Source organism: Phascolarctos cinereus, unplaced genomic scaffold, assembly GCF_003287225.1.
Source record: "Phascolarctos cinereus isolate Bilbo 61053 unplaced genomic scaffold, phaCin_HiC Scaffold_8;HRSCAF=390, whole genome shotgun sequence".
In the NCBI taxonomy this organism is placed as follows: Eukaryota; Metazoa; Chordata; class Mammalia; order Diprotodontia; family Phascolarctidae; genus Phascolarctos; species Phascolarctos cinereus.
This window is the reverse complement of record NW_027556291.1, coordinates 53,684,328-53,699,955: the sequence shown is the minus strand read 5'-3', so window position 1 is coordinate 53,699,955 and position 15,628 is coordinate 53,684,328. Positions and strand designations below refer to the sequence as shown.

General features: G+C 46.7%; 1 protein-coding gene across 4 annotated transcripts in view; it reads right to left on the bottom strand.

The window, feature by feature from the left end:
- The window catches only part of SEPTIN6 (septin 6), a 59,045-nt gene extending 55,328 nt beyond the window's left edge, over positions 1-3,717 (bottom strand). For 2 of the 4 annotated variants that reach the window (XM_020975117.2, XM_020975115.2), the window contains exon 1: positions 3,491-3,717. In XM_020975117.2, the coding sequence (XP_020830776.1) occupies positions 3,491-3,520 (30 nt within the window). In that variant the 5' untranslated portion in view covers positions 3,521-3,717. The remainder of the gene's footprint in view (positions 1-3,490) is intronic. The other 2 variants (XM_078147927.1, XM_020975118.2) reach the window with 1 other exon arrangement.
- Positions 3,718-15,628: the final 11,911 nt, after the last annotated feature.

The window sequence follows — 15,628 nt, the reverse complement described above, 5'->3', positions numbered from 1 at the left end:
TCTTAGAATCCCATGCTGTTGTTCAGTCATATCTGACTCTTTGTGACCCCATTTGAGGTTTTCTTGCCAAAAATGCTGGAGTGGTTTGCCATTTCCTTCTCCAGCTCACTTGACAAATGAGGAAACTGAGGCAAAAAAGGTGAAGTGACTTGCCCGGGGTCACACAGCTAGTAAGTGTCTGAGGCCAGATTTGAACTCAGGAACTGTATTTAAGCCTTTTCTGATCTCTGCCCCTTCCCCCCACCAGGCAATGGTGCTTGTCCACTCCCAACCCTGGCCAAAATGGTCCTGGGTTTACCTTTTATATACTTTTTTTATATTTCTTTATCTGTGCACATATTTTCCTCCCTGCCTCTACTCCATAATGTAAGATCCTTGAGGGAAAGGATAATCTTCCTTTTGCATGTATAGGCCAAGAACCTAGCACCAAACCTGGCATGGTGTAGGTCAGGGGTGGGGAACCTTTGGCCTCGAGGGTAGGGTAGGTGCTTAATAAAAGTTATCTATTGATCAATTTACCCTAAACTGTGGCTCTGGGTTCTCTCTTACCTTTTAGTGATGGACTATCCCTTCCATAGCCCTCTGCCCTGATTTGGGCCAGGGCTTCCGCTGGCCCACAGGGAATCCTGCCCACACTTAAGAAACCCCACTATTTTGCCCTTGTTCCTAGGAAGGAACAGCCTGCAACCACATAGCTGGGTTCTCCACTGCTATTAGGCCCAGTTCTGGCCAAAGGGTATATATAGCACCATTTCCCCTGATCGGGGGCTCAGTTATAACCTTGAGGATCCATCAAGGAGAGAGGCTAATGTTCCATAAACAAAAGGCAGACGTATAGCTGGAGAAGAAACAGGGGTAAAGCGAATAAGGAGTGATACAAATATTTCCAGAAACCCATATGACATTATAGCAAGGGCTGGAGCACATGGCTTCTTAGTATTGAGAGCTGCAAGAGAATCTGGTGATCTTGTCCAATCCCCTCATTTTTTTAGATAGAGAAAGTGAGGCTGGGGGTGAAAGGACTTCCCGCTAAAAATAAAATTTGAACTCAGATCCTCTGATCCCAAGACCAGGGCTCCTTCTGACATACTATGCTCTGTAGCTTCTCCTAATACAGTAGGGTCTTGGAAGATGGGACCCAGCCAGAGGGAAAACAATAATCTATAGGGAAATACAGTGTCTGTAATCCCTGAGTTTGGGCTTTTCTTAAGGGGAACGGAACTCCGTGATGACATGCTCCCACCCCCTTTAGAACATCTGACCCACGGCCATTTATCCAGAGGGCCTTGGCTTCTCCTGCCCTCCCATCTAGTCAGAGGTGGGGGGCTATGGGTTCAGAATATCATATATACTGAAAGATACTGGTCTGTGTGTGGATTGGTTTAACTGAACTGCTTTTTTTCACTTTGTTCTTTTAAAATATTTATTAGAAGAGATGGCTCCCTGGGGAAGGGAGAGGGGAGGGCTCCACTCCAAAATGAATGTGATATAAAAACAAAAGGCATTAATAAAAACATTTAAACACACAATAGAGTGGTGCTAATGACGTCAAATTCACAGATTCATATGCGAAGGTGACCAGCTCAGCTTTACTAGAGAAAACATTGTTCCCAGGCTTTTCCCCTTGGCCAGGTTGGGTGGGGATTGTTGCTTACCACCTGTGTGACCTTGAGCAAGTCATTTCCTTTCTCTTGGCCTTAGTTTCTTCCTCTGTAGGATGAAGGCTTGAACTAGATGATGTCCAATGACCTACCAGCTCTAAATTCTACAGGCCTTTGAATACCCAAGTGGTGAGATATGGTGGGAGAATGCCTAACTGGAAGTCAGAAGCCCTGGGTTGGGGCCCCTGCTTATCTATTTCTTTGTTTCCAGTCTTTAGGCCCTTCTCTGGGCCTCAGTTTCCCCTCTTTGTAAAATGAGGGACTCAGATGATCTCCAAGAGCTCTTCTGGCTTTTAATTGTACAGTCCTAATTGCTAGCCATGTGACCATGGGTGAGTTCCTTTCCCTTTCTGGGTCTCAGTTTCCCCTCTCTGTAAAATGAGGGAGTTGGAGGAGAGGATTTCCAAGATGCCTTCCTTCCACCTTATGGGTCTATGAAACACACAGATAAGCCAGACAAACCAACTCAAAGGCCAATGGAAATGTTGGCATTTGTGGCATTAAGTATTTCAATTAAATAAGTGTGATATCAGACAGAGCTTGGACTTGGTATCTCTTCTGGGCATTGCCACTGACTAGCTGATGTGACTTGGGCAAATCTCTTCACTCTTTGATGTCTATTTTCCCCATTTAGATCCTAGATTTAGATCCCCATTTAGAACTAGAGCTGGCAAGGACCCCAGAGACCATCTAACCCAACCCTTTCCTTTTACAGAGGAAGAAACTGAGGCCCAGGGACATTAAGGGACTTGTTTAAGGTCATATACAGAATCCCCGATCTGGAGCAGAAAGTCTTCAGAGATCTAGTCCCTAAGTCACTTAAGCACACCAATCCCAGCTGAAATCACAACTGTCAAGAGCTTTGCCAACCCACAATTCAATATATACACTTGAAAAAACCCTGATTTTGTGGGTGTGGGTATTTCTTCCACTAACTCTTCGTAGATATGGTAGATGGTGTTTGGGTTATTATTATTACTATTCTTCCAAATGTGCTTGTGGTCTGCAAAGCAGGAATGGAAGGTCCTAGGTCACTGTTATGTGATGCTGGGCACCTCCCAGGCTGGAAAACTTGAGGTTTAAAAATGGACATTTTTCCAGAGTCAGCTGCCAACCCAAAGAGATGCACAGTTTGAGATCCTGACCCTTTTCCCTGCATCCCCATTGAGCTGGTCTGGCTCCCCAGGTTTGGGCAGCGGAGCACAATTACCGACAAGAGAGGGGCCGTATCCAAAAAGCCCCGGGCTGCATCAGAATGCAAGCAAGGTCAGGGCAAAGGTAGAGGGGCATAGCCAAGCCGGCCACCAAGAAACACCCCACGCGCCCCACCCCCCGACCCTGAAGCACAGCCGGACGGACCCAAACGCGGAGCCACGGGGACACTGGTCCACCCTGGGTGCTGCGCGAGCGCGCTCACACCCCTCCCCCCGAGCTCTCAGAGGGGCCCGCATGCGGACCCGCACTCCGCTACACGTGCGGGCAAACAAGCAGAACCACAAAGACGGCCGCGTAGGGAGCGCCCCAGAGCCGCCGCCGCGCGCTCCGCGGGCGCGGGACACGGGGCGCGGGGCGCAGGGCACTGCCCTGGCTCGCGCCCTCAGCCTCGACCCCGCGCACTGCCCCGGCGGGCAGAGCGTGCCCCGCCGCCGCCTGCGCGCGGGGACCAAGCGAGATGCTCTGGGGGCGCGGCGGGGGTCCCGAAGCGGCCACGCGTCCGCCGGCAACGCCCCGGCAGCCGGGCGAGGACTGCGGCTCGTAGGGTGCCCGGGCAGGGGCGGGCTGGGGGCCCGGCGGGTTCTGCGCTGTGGGGCCATCCGGTCGTCACTCACCACCTGGCGCGCCACATCGGCCGTCGCCATCGCCCCCTCCCCACGGAGGAGCTCGCGCTCCGGGGCTGCCACTGTGCCGGCCGCTGCCGCCGCCGCCGCCGCCGCCGTTGCTGCTCGGGCTGCAGCCGCCGCTGCTGCCGGGACTCTGCCTCCACTGCCTTCGCCGCCTCTCCAGCTACTGCACAGGAAGCCGGGGCGCTTCTCCGACAAAGAGAAAGTGTTACACTTTGGGCGCGACCAAGTCAGGCGGGGGGGGGGGGCAGCGCCAAGGGAACGCCCCCTCCCTCCCCCGCCCCTGCCCCTTCTCTCTTCTCCCCTCCTCCTCTCCCCGCCAAACTCAGCCTGCCTTAGATCTTCCACCTCCTCCAAGGGGCCAGAGGGCCGAGAGCGGCCTTCAGGGCCGGTCCTTCCCCGCCTCAGGCTCCTCCTCCCTCGCTTCCCCTGCCACCCGGGCCCGCGACCTCACTCCGAGGGCGGCGGGGGCTCAGGCTCCCCTCCAGGGCCTGGCCATGCCACCTTCCCCCTCCTCCCCCCCACTGGGCTCCGTGGTACGTCCCAAGCTTGGCCCAATGGTCACACACACGCACACACCACTACCCCCCCCATCCCTGAATCCCTAGTCCTGGGGTTGCGGGATAGGGAGCTCCCACCCCCACCCCCGAGCCCCGTGCCCTGCTCTGTCCCGGTTGCCCGCTGCAGTCCGCATCCAAACCCCGTGGGCGCGCGCGCGCTCACACACAGACACACACATACACACACCCCCAAACACGCTTACACGGACACACGCTTACACACATTCACCAGCTTACCCATTAGCAGACACACACACACACACACACACACACACACGCGCGAGCGCACAGAGACATTCACACTCACATACATGCTTACACACGCGCTAACAAACTCACACTTCCGAGAGCGCACATACAAGCACACTTACACACAAACATACACACTCGCTCGAACCAACACACAGGAACACACAAGCCCCTCCGCCTCCCAGCCCGGGACTCCAGCTGTCCCCAAGGGCCAGCAGAGATCCAGCCCTGGGGCTGCGGCACCTGCCATCACCGAAACCAAGTGCTGAGGGTTATGGGGGAGGGGGAGTAGAAAGTAAGGCGGGTACAATTCAGCCGCTCAGGGTCCAGACCTGAGTCCCTGGAAAATTCCTTCTCCTCTAACCTAGGACATTGTAGGAGCGAGGTGTTCTTTACACTCGTAAGGGAACCTCAATTCAGAGAGCCAACCTCTCGGAACCATGGGGCCTTCTGGCTGCTCCAGGCTTGGGGCTCAGAGTGTGTGCCCCCTTTTGTGTGGGCATCGGGACTTCCAAGAAAGAAAGAGATGGGGAGGGGGGAGTGGGGAGGAGGGATGAGAAAGAGGAATGAGTAACCTCAATTCTCTCCTGTCTGTACAATTTGATTTCCTCTTATCCCTCATTCCTGACTTGGCAGGCTGAACCAAGTGAGAGGAGATGATGAAGCTTGGCTCAGGGGCCCCAGAGCAAAGGCTTCCCCCTCCCTTCCCCTGTCCTCTTGTCCAGTCCTCTCTATTCCTCCCCGCTCACCCACCACCCCTGTTTTCACTCTCTCTTCTCCCACCTATTTGTTCTTTCTTCCTCTCGGTTATGAGCCGTCCTTCGGAAGGCTTGGGTGTCTACCAGAGTGATGCAAGCTAGAAACTCAACTCCTTAGCTCTTCCTAAACTAGGAAGGTATTAGACAAGCCTGGAGCAGTGAGGAGAAAGGGAAAAGGAATGAGAGACTAGGAAGAGGGGAACAAGTTGAGAGAGAGGTCAGGGAGAAGGGAAGACAGAAGAGACAGGGAAAAAGAAAAGAAACCAGAGAACCAGAGATGAGACAATGTGATGTATTAGAAAGTGCACTCACATCCAGAATCAGAACCTGAGTTCAAATCCCAGCCTGCTCTGTTATTTACTACCTGTATGACCTTGGGCAAGTCATTTATCTTTGGGTTTCACTTTCCACGTGTGTAAATTGAGAGACTGGACTAGCTAGCCTCTGAGATCCTTTCTAAGTATGCAATCCTAAAGGTGACAGATTTAGAGCTGGAGGGGCCTGGAGTCTTACTCCTTAGTTGTACAAATGAGGATACTGAGGCCTGGAATAGTCAAATGACTTGCCCAGCATGACACAGCTATTGTGTCTCAGATGGGGCTTGAACCTAGGTCTTCCTAACTCCAAGCCCCAATGTCTTATCCACTACCTCACGCTGTCTCCCATAGGAACGAATATGGGACTATGAATACCTCCCAAATGTATGCTACTTGGAAGAGAAAGAGAATGGGGAGGGAGGGAGAGAGACAGAGACAGAGAGAGAGAGAGAGAGAGAGAGAGAGAGAGAGAGAGAGAGAGAGAGAGAGAGAGAAGAAGAAGAAGAAGAAGAAGAAGAAGAAGAAGAAGAAGAAGAAGAAGAAGAAGAAGAAGAAGAAAGATCAATCAAAAAATACTGTATACCTAGCACCACGATGGATACTATGGAAATAGGGAGGGTGGGGTGATATGGGAAAAGATGAGCATTGTAAGCTCCCCATGCTTCGAAGGGAACTAAACAGATAGTGATGATTAGAGAATGCAGTGGATAGAGTGCTGGGCTTGGAGTCAGGAAGACCTGAGTGCAAATGTGATCTCCCATACTTACTGGCTATGTGACCCTGGGCAAGTCATTTAACTCTGTTTGCCTCAGTTTCCTCATCTGTAAAATAAGCTGAAGAAGGAAATGGCAAACCACTCCAGTATCTTTGACAAGAAAACTGCAAATGGAGTCACAAAGAGTCAGACATAACTGAGCAACAAAAATATGAGGTGATAAAGGATAGGAACTGGATGTGAGATTCCAATGGCATAGGGAACTCCCAGATTAGGAGGGAAGCCCTGCAATGCAAGCTGGCACATTTTCTTCCATTTATAGTTTTAGGGAGCTGCCTGGGTTCTGAGAAGGTTAAGCAGCTGTTCAGGGTCATATAGCCAGTATGTGTCAGAGACAAAACTTGAACCCTGGTTTTCCTGGCTCCTGAGGCTGGCTCTATCCCCTATACCACACTGCTTCAATTGAGCTGATGGTGAAAAATAGTCTTAGTCAGTCAGTCAAGTAAATAATTCACAAGCATTTATTTTATTATTATTAATTTTTTTGGAGGTAGTCGAGGTTAAGCAACATGCCCAGGGTCACACAGCTAGTAAGTTTTCGAGGTCACATTTGAACTCAAGTCCTCCTGAATCCAGGACTGGCACTTCATCCAGTGTACCACCTAGCTGCCCCCCACAAGCATTTATTAAATGCCTCCTATGAGCCAGGCACTGTCATAGAGTCTTGGAGCTGAGAGGGACCTTGAAAATAATCTGGTACAACCCTGACATTTTACACCTCGGGGAATTTACAAACAGGAAGTGACTGGCTAAGGTCACTCAGCAAGGTAGTGAAAGAGTCAAGACTTGTGGGTGGGAATGTCCACTTGGAGATACAACTCTGAAGCTAGAGTGAAAGGCCAGGACTGGAGACAGATCTAGAAATCATCAGATTGCCACCTGTCCCTCCCCCACCCCCCACGTGCCTCCTGCTTCCTTAGTCCCTATTATCCAGAACTATTGCTCTGAGCGCTTACCCCTTCCTCTTACTACCTCCCTCCTCCTTGCCCAATTTAGCTCACCCTTACTGCCCTTTCCCCATCAACCAACTAATCAATCAATGAGTATTTATTAAGCTCCTACTTTGTGCCAGGTACTGTTCTAGGTGCTGGGGATGCAAAAATAAAAATGAGACAGTCTCTGACCTTGAGGCCCTTTCATGGGGGCAGGATGGAGGGGGCAGAGACATTATTAAGTGTATATGAAATATAGACAAAAAGAAAGCCGAGGTCAGTTGGAGAGGGGTAATAGGGGACTAGTAGGTGAGGGGATGAGGAAAGGGCTTCATGTAGGGGGTGTCACTTGAGCAGAGTTTTGAAGAAAATGAGATTTTAGGAGGCAGAGGTAAGTATGTTCCAGGCACAGGAGACATCAATGCAAAAACCATCTCTGAAAGTTCCATGTTGAATTGATTATATACATACATACATATGTACACACATACACACCAGTGTGTGTGTATATATGTATCTGCATATTTAAAAGCTATTTGTACATAGTAGACGTTCTTGGTAACATGTGCAATCCTTTATTTCTGTTCTATGATGTATATGGAAAAGCTCATTTTATTTTGGTGTTGCTAATTTTTAAAAGAAAAAAGAGAAGCCAGAAATCCAGTTTGACTGAAAGTGGAGTGCAGGAAGGGCAGTAATGTACAACAAGGTTAGAATGGTAGGTTAGGGCCAAGTTATAAAGAGCTTTAAAAGCCGGAAGAACTTAAATTAGATCCTAGAAGAAACAGGGAGCTATTTAGAGTTTATTGAATAGGGGTGAAACCAAACATGATGAAACCAATACTCTTTTTAAAACATGCTTTTGTTATGAATTTGATGAACACAAATATTTCCACATGCAAGAAGAACAGAAAAAGATTGCATGTGGAATTGTGAATCTATTACATGCAGCTTGTTTTTTCAAAGTATATATTAAATCTAATGTGATAGTACCCACACTACTCAGCTTGTCAGACCTACTAGAAGAAGAATCATTCAACCCTTCCCTGTCCTGTCTTCACTTCCTACCATTCAGAATCACCTAGATTTAGAGCTAGAAGGTATGCCCAAAATCATCTAGTCTAGCCCCTTAATTGTACAGTTAAGGAAACTGAGACCCAGGGAAGTGAGATGATTTCCCAAGGTCCCTGGGGTAGCAAGTGTCAGAAGTGGGATGTGAACTCATGTCCTTTGACTCCAGAATCAGTATTCTTTCCACAATACCATGACCTCTGAGTCATTCCTCTACCCATGAATCCCTCACTGCCATTCTGCCCTACTAATCCTTGGAGTGGTGCTGTATTGGATAGGGTGCCAGGCCTGGAGTCAGGTAGACTCCTTTTCCTGAGTTCAAATGTAGCCTCAGATACTTAACTAGTTGTATGACTTTGGGCAAGTCACTTAACCCTGTTGGCCTCAGTTTCCTCATCTGTCAAATGAGCTAGAGAAGGAAATGGCAAACCACTCCAGTATCTTTGCCAAGAAAACCCCCAAATGGGGTCATGAAGAGTCGAATGTGACTAAAAACAACTAAACAACAACAATCCTTGGATTGTTTCTCCCCCAATGGAAGTTATGAAACTGTGCTGATGGAGTCCACTACAAATTTACACCATCTGCTGAGTCCTTACTGCTATGTGGCAATCATGTCTGATTGACTCCCTGTCATGTCCTCCTCAGCAACTGTCCCAAACCTTCTTCACTGTCCTCAAGCTCCTCAATTCACACCCACCATGCTTACTGTCAGCAAATGACCTCAAAACCTACTCTACAGAGATCAAGGCCATCTGACATGGGCTGCCTTCAACTCCCCTCCTCCACTCTTCCTATGTCCTCTTTTACCCTCGTCTCTTTCTCCTCCAGCCTAAGAAGGAGCAGAAATCTCCCCTGTAAAGGTCAACTCCTCCACCAATGTCCTTGATCCTATCTCCTGCCATCTCTTCCAGGAGCCTGCTCCATTAAGCATCCCCTCTCTTTCATCTTCAATGTCTCCCTGGCCCTCTGGTTTCAGTCCTTCTATTTACCAGCCCCTTTTTATGTTCAGGTTGTCCTTACCCTTGCAAGAACTCTCTCTGACTCTGCTACCCCAGAAAGTTATGTTATCTTTCTTCTTCACAGCCAGATTTCTAGAAAGAGTAGTAACTACCATTTCCCAACTACCTGCTCATTCCTCAACTCCCTCTAATCTGGTTTTGCATTACTGTCCTTCTACTGACACTGTTTTCCCCAAGGTCAGCAATGCCTTTCTTATCATCTAGTTCAATGTATTTGTTCTCAGTCCTCAGGCTCCTTGATAACACTGCAATATTTGCCACCATTGACCTCTTCTTCTTTATCATAGGACCAGAGATCTGCCCTGGGAAAGGACCTTAGAGGCTATTGAGTCCAACCCATTTGTTATGCAGAAGAGGAAACTGAGGCACATAAAAATGAACTTACTTGCCCAGAATCACACAACTAGGAAGCATCTTAGGTCAGATTTGAACCCAGGTCTTCCAGTGTTCTGTTCTTTTCACTTTAGTACTTCTTTTCTTAGGACTCTCTCTCTTACTTTGACTTTAGTCCACCAGGCATTGTGTTAAGTACTAAGGATACAAAGAAAGGGGGGAAAAGTTCCTACCCTCAAAGGAGATTACATTCTAATCTGGAGAGACAGGAAGTAAATAATTAGATATAGGCAAGATGTGTACAGAATCGATGGGAAGCAATCTCAGAGGAGAAGGAATCAGTAGCTGGGGAGATGGGGAAAGGCCTCCAGCTGAAGATGGACTTTGAGCAGAGTCTTGAATGAAGCCAGGGAAAATAAAAGGCAGAAGTGAGAGAAGGAGCATTCCAAACATGGAAGACAGCCAGGAGATGAAATGTTGTGTGTGTGAAGAACAGTAAGGAAGACAGTGTAGATGGATTATAGAGTGCATGGAGGGGAGTGATAGGTAACAAGACTAGGAAGGTGAGAAGGAACGCTGTTCTGAAGAGCTCCAAGTGCCAATCAGAGATATGTGTATTTGATCCTGAAAATAGGAGGGAGTCATTGGAACTCATTAAGGAGAGGAAGGTGACATGGTCAGAATTTTGTTGTTGTTCCATTGTTTCAGTCACATCAGACTCTTTGTGACCCCGTTTTGGGGTTTTCTTGGCAGAGATACTGGAGTGGTTTGCTATGTCCTTCTCCGGCTTATTTTCCAGATGAGAAACTGAGGCAGAGTGAAGTGACTTTCTCAGGGACATACAGCTAGTAAGTGTCTGAGGCCAGATTTGAACTCAGGAAGATGACTCTATCCACTGCACCACCTAGCAGCTGATGATCAGAATTACACTTTAGAAAGATCACCTTGGCAGCTGAGTGGATGATGTATTGGAATAGGGAGAGACTTGAGGCAGGGAGACCAAGAGATGATGAGGGCCCGAACTAGGGTTGTGGCTATATGAGTGGAGACAAGGGAATCTTTAGGAAAGATGTTGTGATGGTAGAAATGATAAGATTTGACAATGGATTGGATATGGGAAGGAGCGATGAGAGAAGGTGATACTAAGGTTGAGGGCGTGTCCAGGTAACTAGGAGTATGGTGGAGAATTTAACAGTAATGGAGAAATTCTGGAAAGCAATTTGAAACTATACTCAAAAAGCTGTTAAAATATGCATACCCTTTGACCCAGAGATACTCCAACTAGGTCTATTCACCAAAGAGATCAAAGAAAGAGAAAAAACGACCTTTGTATACAAAAATATTTGTAGCAATTCTTTTTTGGTGGTGGCAAAAAATTGGAAACTGAGGAGGGTGCCATCCATTAATTGGGGAGTAGCTGAACAAGTTATGGTATATGAATGTGATGGAACACAAACATGCTATAAGAAATGATGAAGGGGATGGTTTTAAAAAGACCTGGAACACTTGCATGAACTGATGCAGAATGGAGTGAGTAGAACCAGGAAAACACTGTATACAGTAACAGCAATATTGTAAGCATAATCAGCTGTGAAAGACTTAGAGCTCTGATCAATACAATGACCAATCACAATTCCAGAGAACTCATGATGAGATATGCTGCCCACCTCCAGATAGCTAACTGATGGACACAGAGGACAGATTGAAGCTTATTTTTTTCTTTTTCTTTTTTTGTTTGAAGACGGCTAATGCAGAAATTTGTCTTGTATAACTATACAAATTTGCAATGGGTTTTGTTTTTCTTGCTTCCCCAGCGGATGGGAGAGGTGGAAGGAAGAGAGAGAGAATTCGGTACTGAAAATAAAACAAAATTGAATTTAAAGAAACTATAATAAGAAAGTTCAGAAGGTAGGAGGGTATTGAGGAAGGGGGGAGATATTGAATTGTGTTTTGGACATATTGAGTTAAAAATACTTATCAAGTTTATCAAGCATTAAGGTCAAGATGTCCAAGAGTCAGTTGGAGATGTGTGATTATAATTCAGGGGAGAAATTAGGGCTGGTTTTACAGCTCTGGGAATCAAGTGCAGAGAGATGCTAATTGAACCTATGGGAGCTGCTGATGAAAGTCACCAAGGAAGAGAGTATAGGAGTAAAAAGAGAAAAGGGTCCAAGACAGAGGCTTGGGGGATGTCCAGTTAGAGGGTGTGATGTGGATGAAGAACCAGCAAAGGAAACTGATGATCAGTAGGATACATGGGAAGAGAACCAGGGGAGACCAGAATCGAGGAGGGTGATTGACAGTGTTAAAGACTGTAGAGAAGTCAAGAGGGGTCAGGATTGAGAAAAGCAACTATTTTCAAAGACTTGAGGGGAAAGGAAACCAACCAGAAAGCTATTGTGATAGTCCAGGTGTGAGGTGGTGAAGGCCTACCTCAAAGGAGAGATTAATGAGTGCCCACCGATGGTAGAGGGAGATCTGGGAAATGGTGTTGGGGAGCAAGGCATATTCCAATTCCCCCACCTGGACCAAAAAGGCCAAGATTGCCCACTGCATCCTGGGCCATCGCCAGTTGTCTTGACCTTTGTCTCATCACTGGTCTGCAATGACTGGAGGAGAGATCGAGGCTGATGACTTTGCACCTCACTCAAATCCAGTTCATATGAAAGTCAAGACATCACACTCATGATATCATTGGACCTCTTCAAGAGCAAAGGATAAACAACAACCATATCAGTGTGATGGTGTATGAGTGGAGAATAGGAGACATATAGGAGAACTGTGGTAAAGGTAGAAATGACAAGACAGCAAGTAGTTAAGTGTGGGAACTGAGTGAATCGCACTGACTCCATCTTGTGACTCAATCCTGGGGCTAGTTCAGTTCCCTTTCTTTTCAATTACGGGTCTAATCCAAATTCTGTCTTGTGAGAAAACTTTATCCAGTGGTGGGAGAAAACCTTATTGTGTTGTTTGAACCTAGCCCTGCATGTCTGGGAAGCTGGACCACCTCTCCCTGCTGCTTAGAGACTCTTAACCAAGGACCCAGGTTATGCTGACCAAAAACACAGTCAGAACCAAAGACTGATACGAGGAGCTTTTTTTCACAATTGTGCATCTCAAGCAACCCATGTTTTATATGAAAACTGGGTTTTGACTGTACTGATACTGATCAATCTATTACTATCTCCATCTTACTTCGATTGTTCACAGACCCTTGCGGGGAGTGGGATGCCTCTTCTTCTGATTTTAGGGCACCTGTTCACTCTGCCCCTCCCAACTTGGAAAATCCCAAATCTTTCCTCCAATTAGAAATCAGATCACCTAATTTTGTATCCTGATTAATTTTTTCCTTTTAATTCATTGGTCTCATTTGATTAATTATTTTTAATATGTAAAAGTCTGTATCCCCTCATATTTGGGATCCAAGCTGAGGAAGGGGCCTGGTCATGATCTGTTGGGCAGTTGGCATGCATTGCTTAATAAATCGATATGCTCAGAAACTCAAACTTTTGTTTCCTGTCATTTCACCTTTCACCGGCCACATTGGCAACAGATTGGATGTGTGAGTGCAAGGGTGAGTGCAAGGGAAAAGCTGAGGATCAGATCAGAGGTAGGGTACATGAGGAAGCCCTGGCTTTACCCCAGGACATCAGCCTTTGTCTCCTCTTCTGACTCTCCCGACCCTCATGGAGAAGGAAGTAACCTGGGGCCTGTGGGGAGCAGCCCATCGGCTCCAAACACCACTGTCTTGCATCAGCAGCCTGTCAGAGTCCCAGAGGAGGGAACAGGGAAGCTGGTGTCGAGAAATCAGCTGCAGCTCAGTGCTCAGGATGAAGTACACACTCCTCTCTTCCACCTTCTTTCTTCTGCCTAGAATTCTCTCCCACAATTTCCACATCACCAAAAAAGGTGAATTCTGGGAAAGAGTCTGCTTGCTATAGTCATTTCCAGAGTTTGGCATCTTTTATGGGGGGGAGGGTAGGAAGGCGACAAGTTTGTACTAAGCAGCTGCTGTATGCCAGGCCCTGTCCTAAGTGCTTTACAAATATGATCTCATTTGATTTTCTCAGTCACTCCAGAAGAGAGGTGCTATTATTATCCCCATTTTGTAGCTGAGGAAACTGAAACAAACTATGGTTACGTGACTTGCCCAGAGTCACACAGCTGGTGTGTACTCAAGTCTTCCTGACTCCAAGACCAGAGCTCTATCCACTGTACCACCCAACCGCATAGCTGATGGCCATGTGCAGCTGTATATCTCATCCTTAAACTCAACACATCCCAAACTGAACACATCATCTTCCCCTTTAAATCGGCCCCCTTTAAACTTTCATACTTCTGTTGCTAGTGCCTTCATTCTCAGAGTTTTCCCTTTTCCTCAACCCCCACATCCCATTAGTTGCCAAAGCTCATCTTTTGGTCTCCCATTTTTCCCTCCTCCTGGCACCATCCTAGTTTGGGCTCTCCTTATGTCTTACCTGAATAATTGTCATTACCCCTAATTGGTCACCCTGATCCCAGGGTCTTTCTTCGCCAATTGATCCTTCACCCCACTGCCAGAGTCGTCTTCCAAAGGAAGATCTGGTCAGAGCAATCCCTGTTCAATGGCTCCCCATTGTTTAGAGGAGAAAATCCAAATCCCAGGGCCTGGAGGCTCCTCAATCTGACTTCAACTTCCTTTCTTTCTTTTGCTTTTTTCCCAATTCTTAAGTATTTACTGTGTGCCAAGAATACCTTTGGGTGAGGAAAGAGAGGCTAACAAAGTTTAAATGACACAGTCCAGAACTCATGGAATTTGTAGTCTGGTGGGGAATACGACCCACACAGATAAATATTACACAAACTTATGCATGACTGACCTCATTTCCTGGTCACAATGTTTCATTGATAATTTTGTTGTTGTTGTTGTTGCATGATGGAAAGACCACTGGCTTTGGAGACAAAGGGAATGAGTTCAAATCTGGCCTCTGAGTTCCCTTCCAGTATAAAACTAGGATCCTATGTGTGACCTTGGACAAGGCTTTTAACCTCCCTGGGCCTCAATTTCCTCATCTGTCAAATGATAGACTTGGGCAAGATAGCCTCTGGGATCATTTCCAGCTCTGGGTCTATGAGCCTTTTGCATCATGCCTTGATGGAAAGTTGACCTTAATATGCCACAGCCTCCATCCACCCACCCCGTGACTTTTCATCGACCTTTCAGTTAGCTGTGATTCCTTGAAAATGGTACAGTTCCATGATAGACATGGCATCACAAGGGAAACTACTGGAGTCTGAAGGTTGGGCTACTGTAGTTTGGGATCATGGAAAGCATTTCCCAGCCACAACCCAGTGCAATGTCATCCTTTTTCTCAGGCTTAGGCCCATGATCAGTGTTTTTCCAGGAAACACATCCTAGGTCTGATCTATCTTTCTTGAAAGATGATATCTAGGCTCTTTTTTTCATCATGGCTTTCAGATAGTCCAAAAATTTTTAAATTCTCTCTCCTGGATCTATTTTCCAGGTCAGTCGTTTTTCCAATGAGATATTTCACATTCTCTCTTCTATTTTTTCATTCTTTTGGATTTGTTTTACAGTGTCTTGATTTCTCATAAAGTCACTAGCTTCCAATTGCTCCATTCTAATTTTTAAGGAAGTATTTTCTTCAGTAATCTTTTGGACTTCCTTTTCCATTTGGCCAATTTTTCTTTTTAGGGCATTCTTCTCCTCATTGGCTTTTTGGACCTCTTTTGCCATTTGGGTTAGGCTATTTTTTAAGGTGTTATTTTCTTCAGTATTTTTTTTGGGTCTCCTTTAGCAAGCTGTTGACTTGTTTTTCATGATTTTCTTGCATCACTCTCATTTCTCTTCCCAGTTTTTCCTCTACTTCTCTTACTTGCTTCTCAAAATCCCTTTTGAGCTCTTCCAAGGCCTGGACTGATTCATATTTTTCTTGGAGGCTTTGAATGCAGGAGCTTTGACTTTGTTGTCTTCTTCTGGTTGTGTTTTGATCTTCTTTTCACCAAAGTAAGATAATATAGTCTGACTCTTTTTTGCGCTGCTTGCTCATGATCCTGGCCAATTACTTGAGTTTTAAACTCTTTGTTAAGGTAAGAGTCTGCTTTCAGT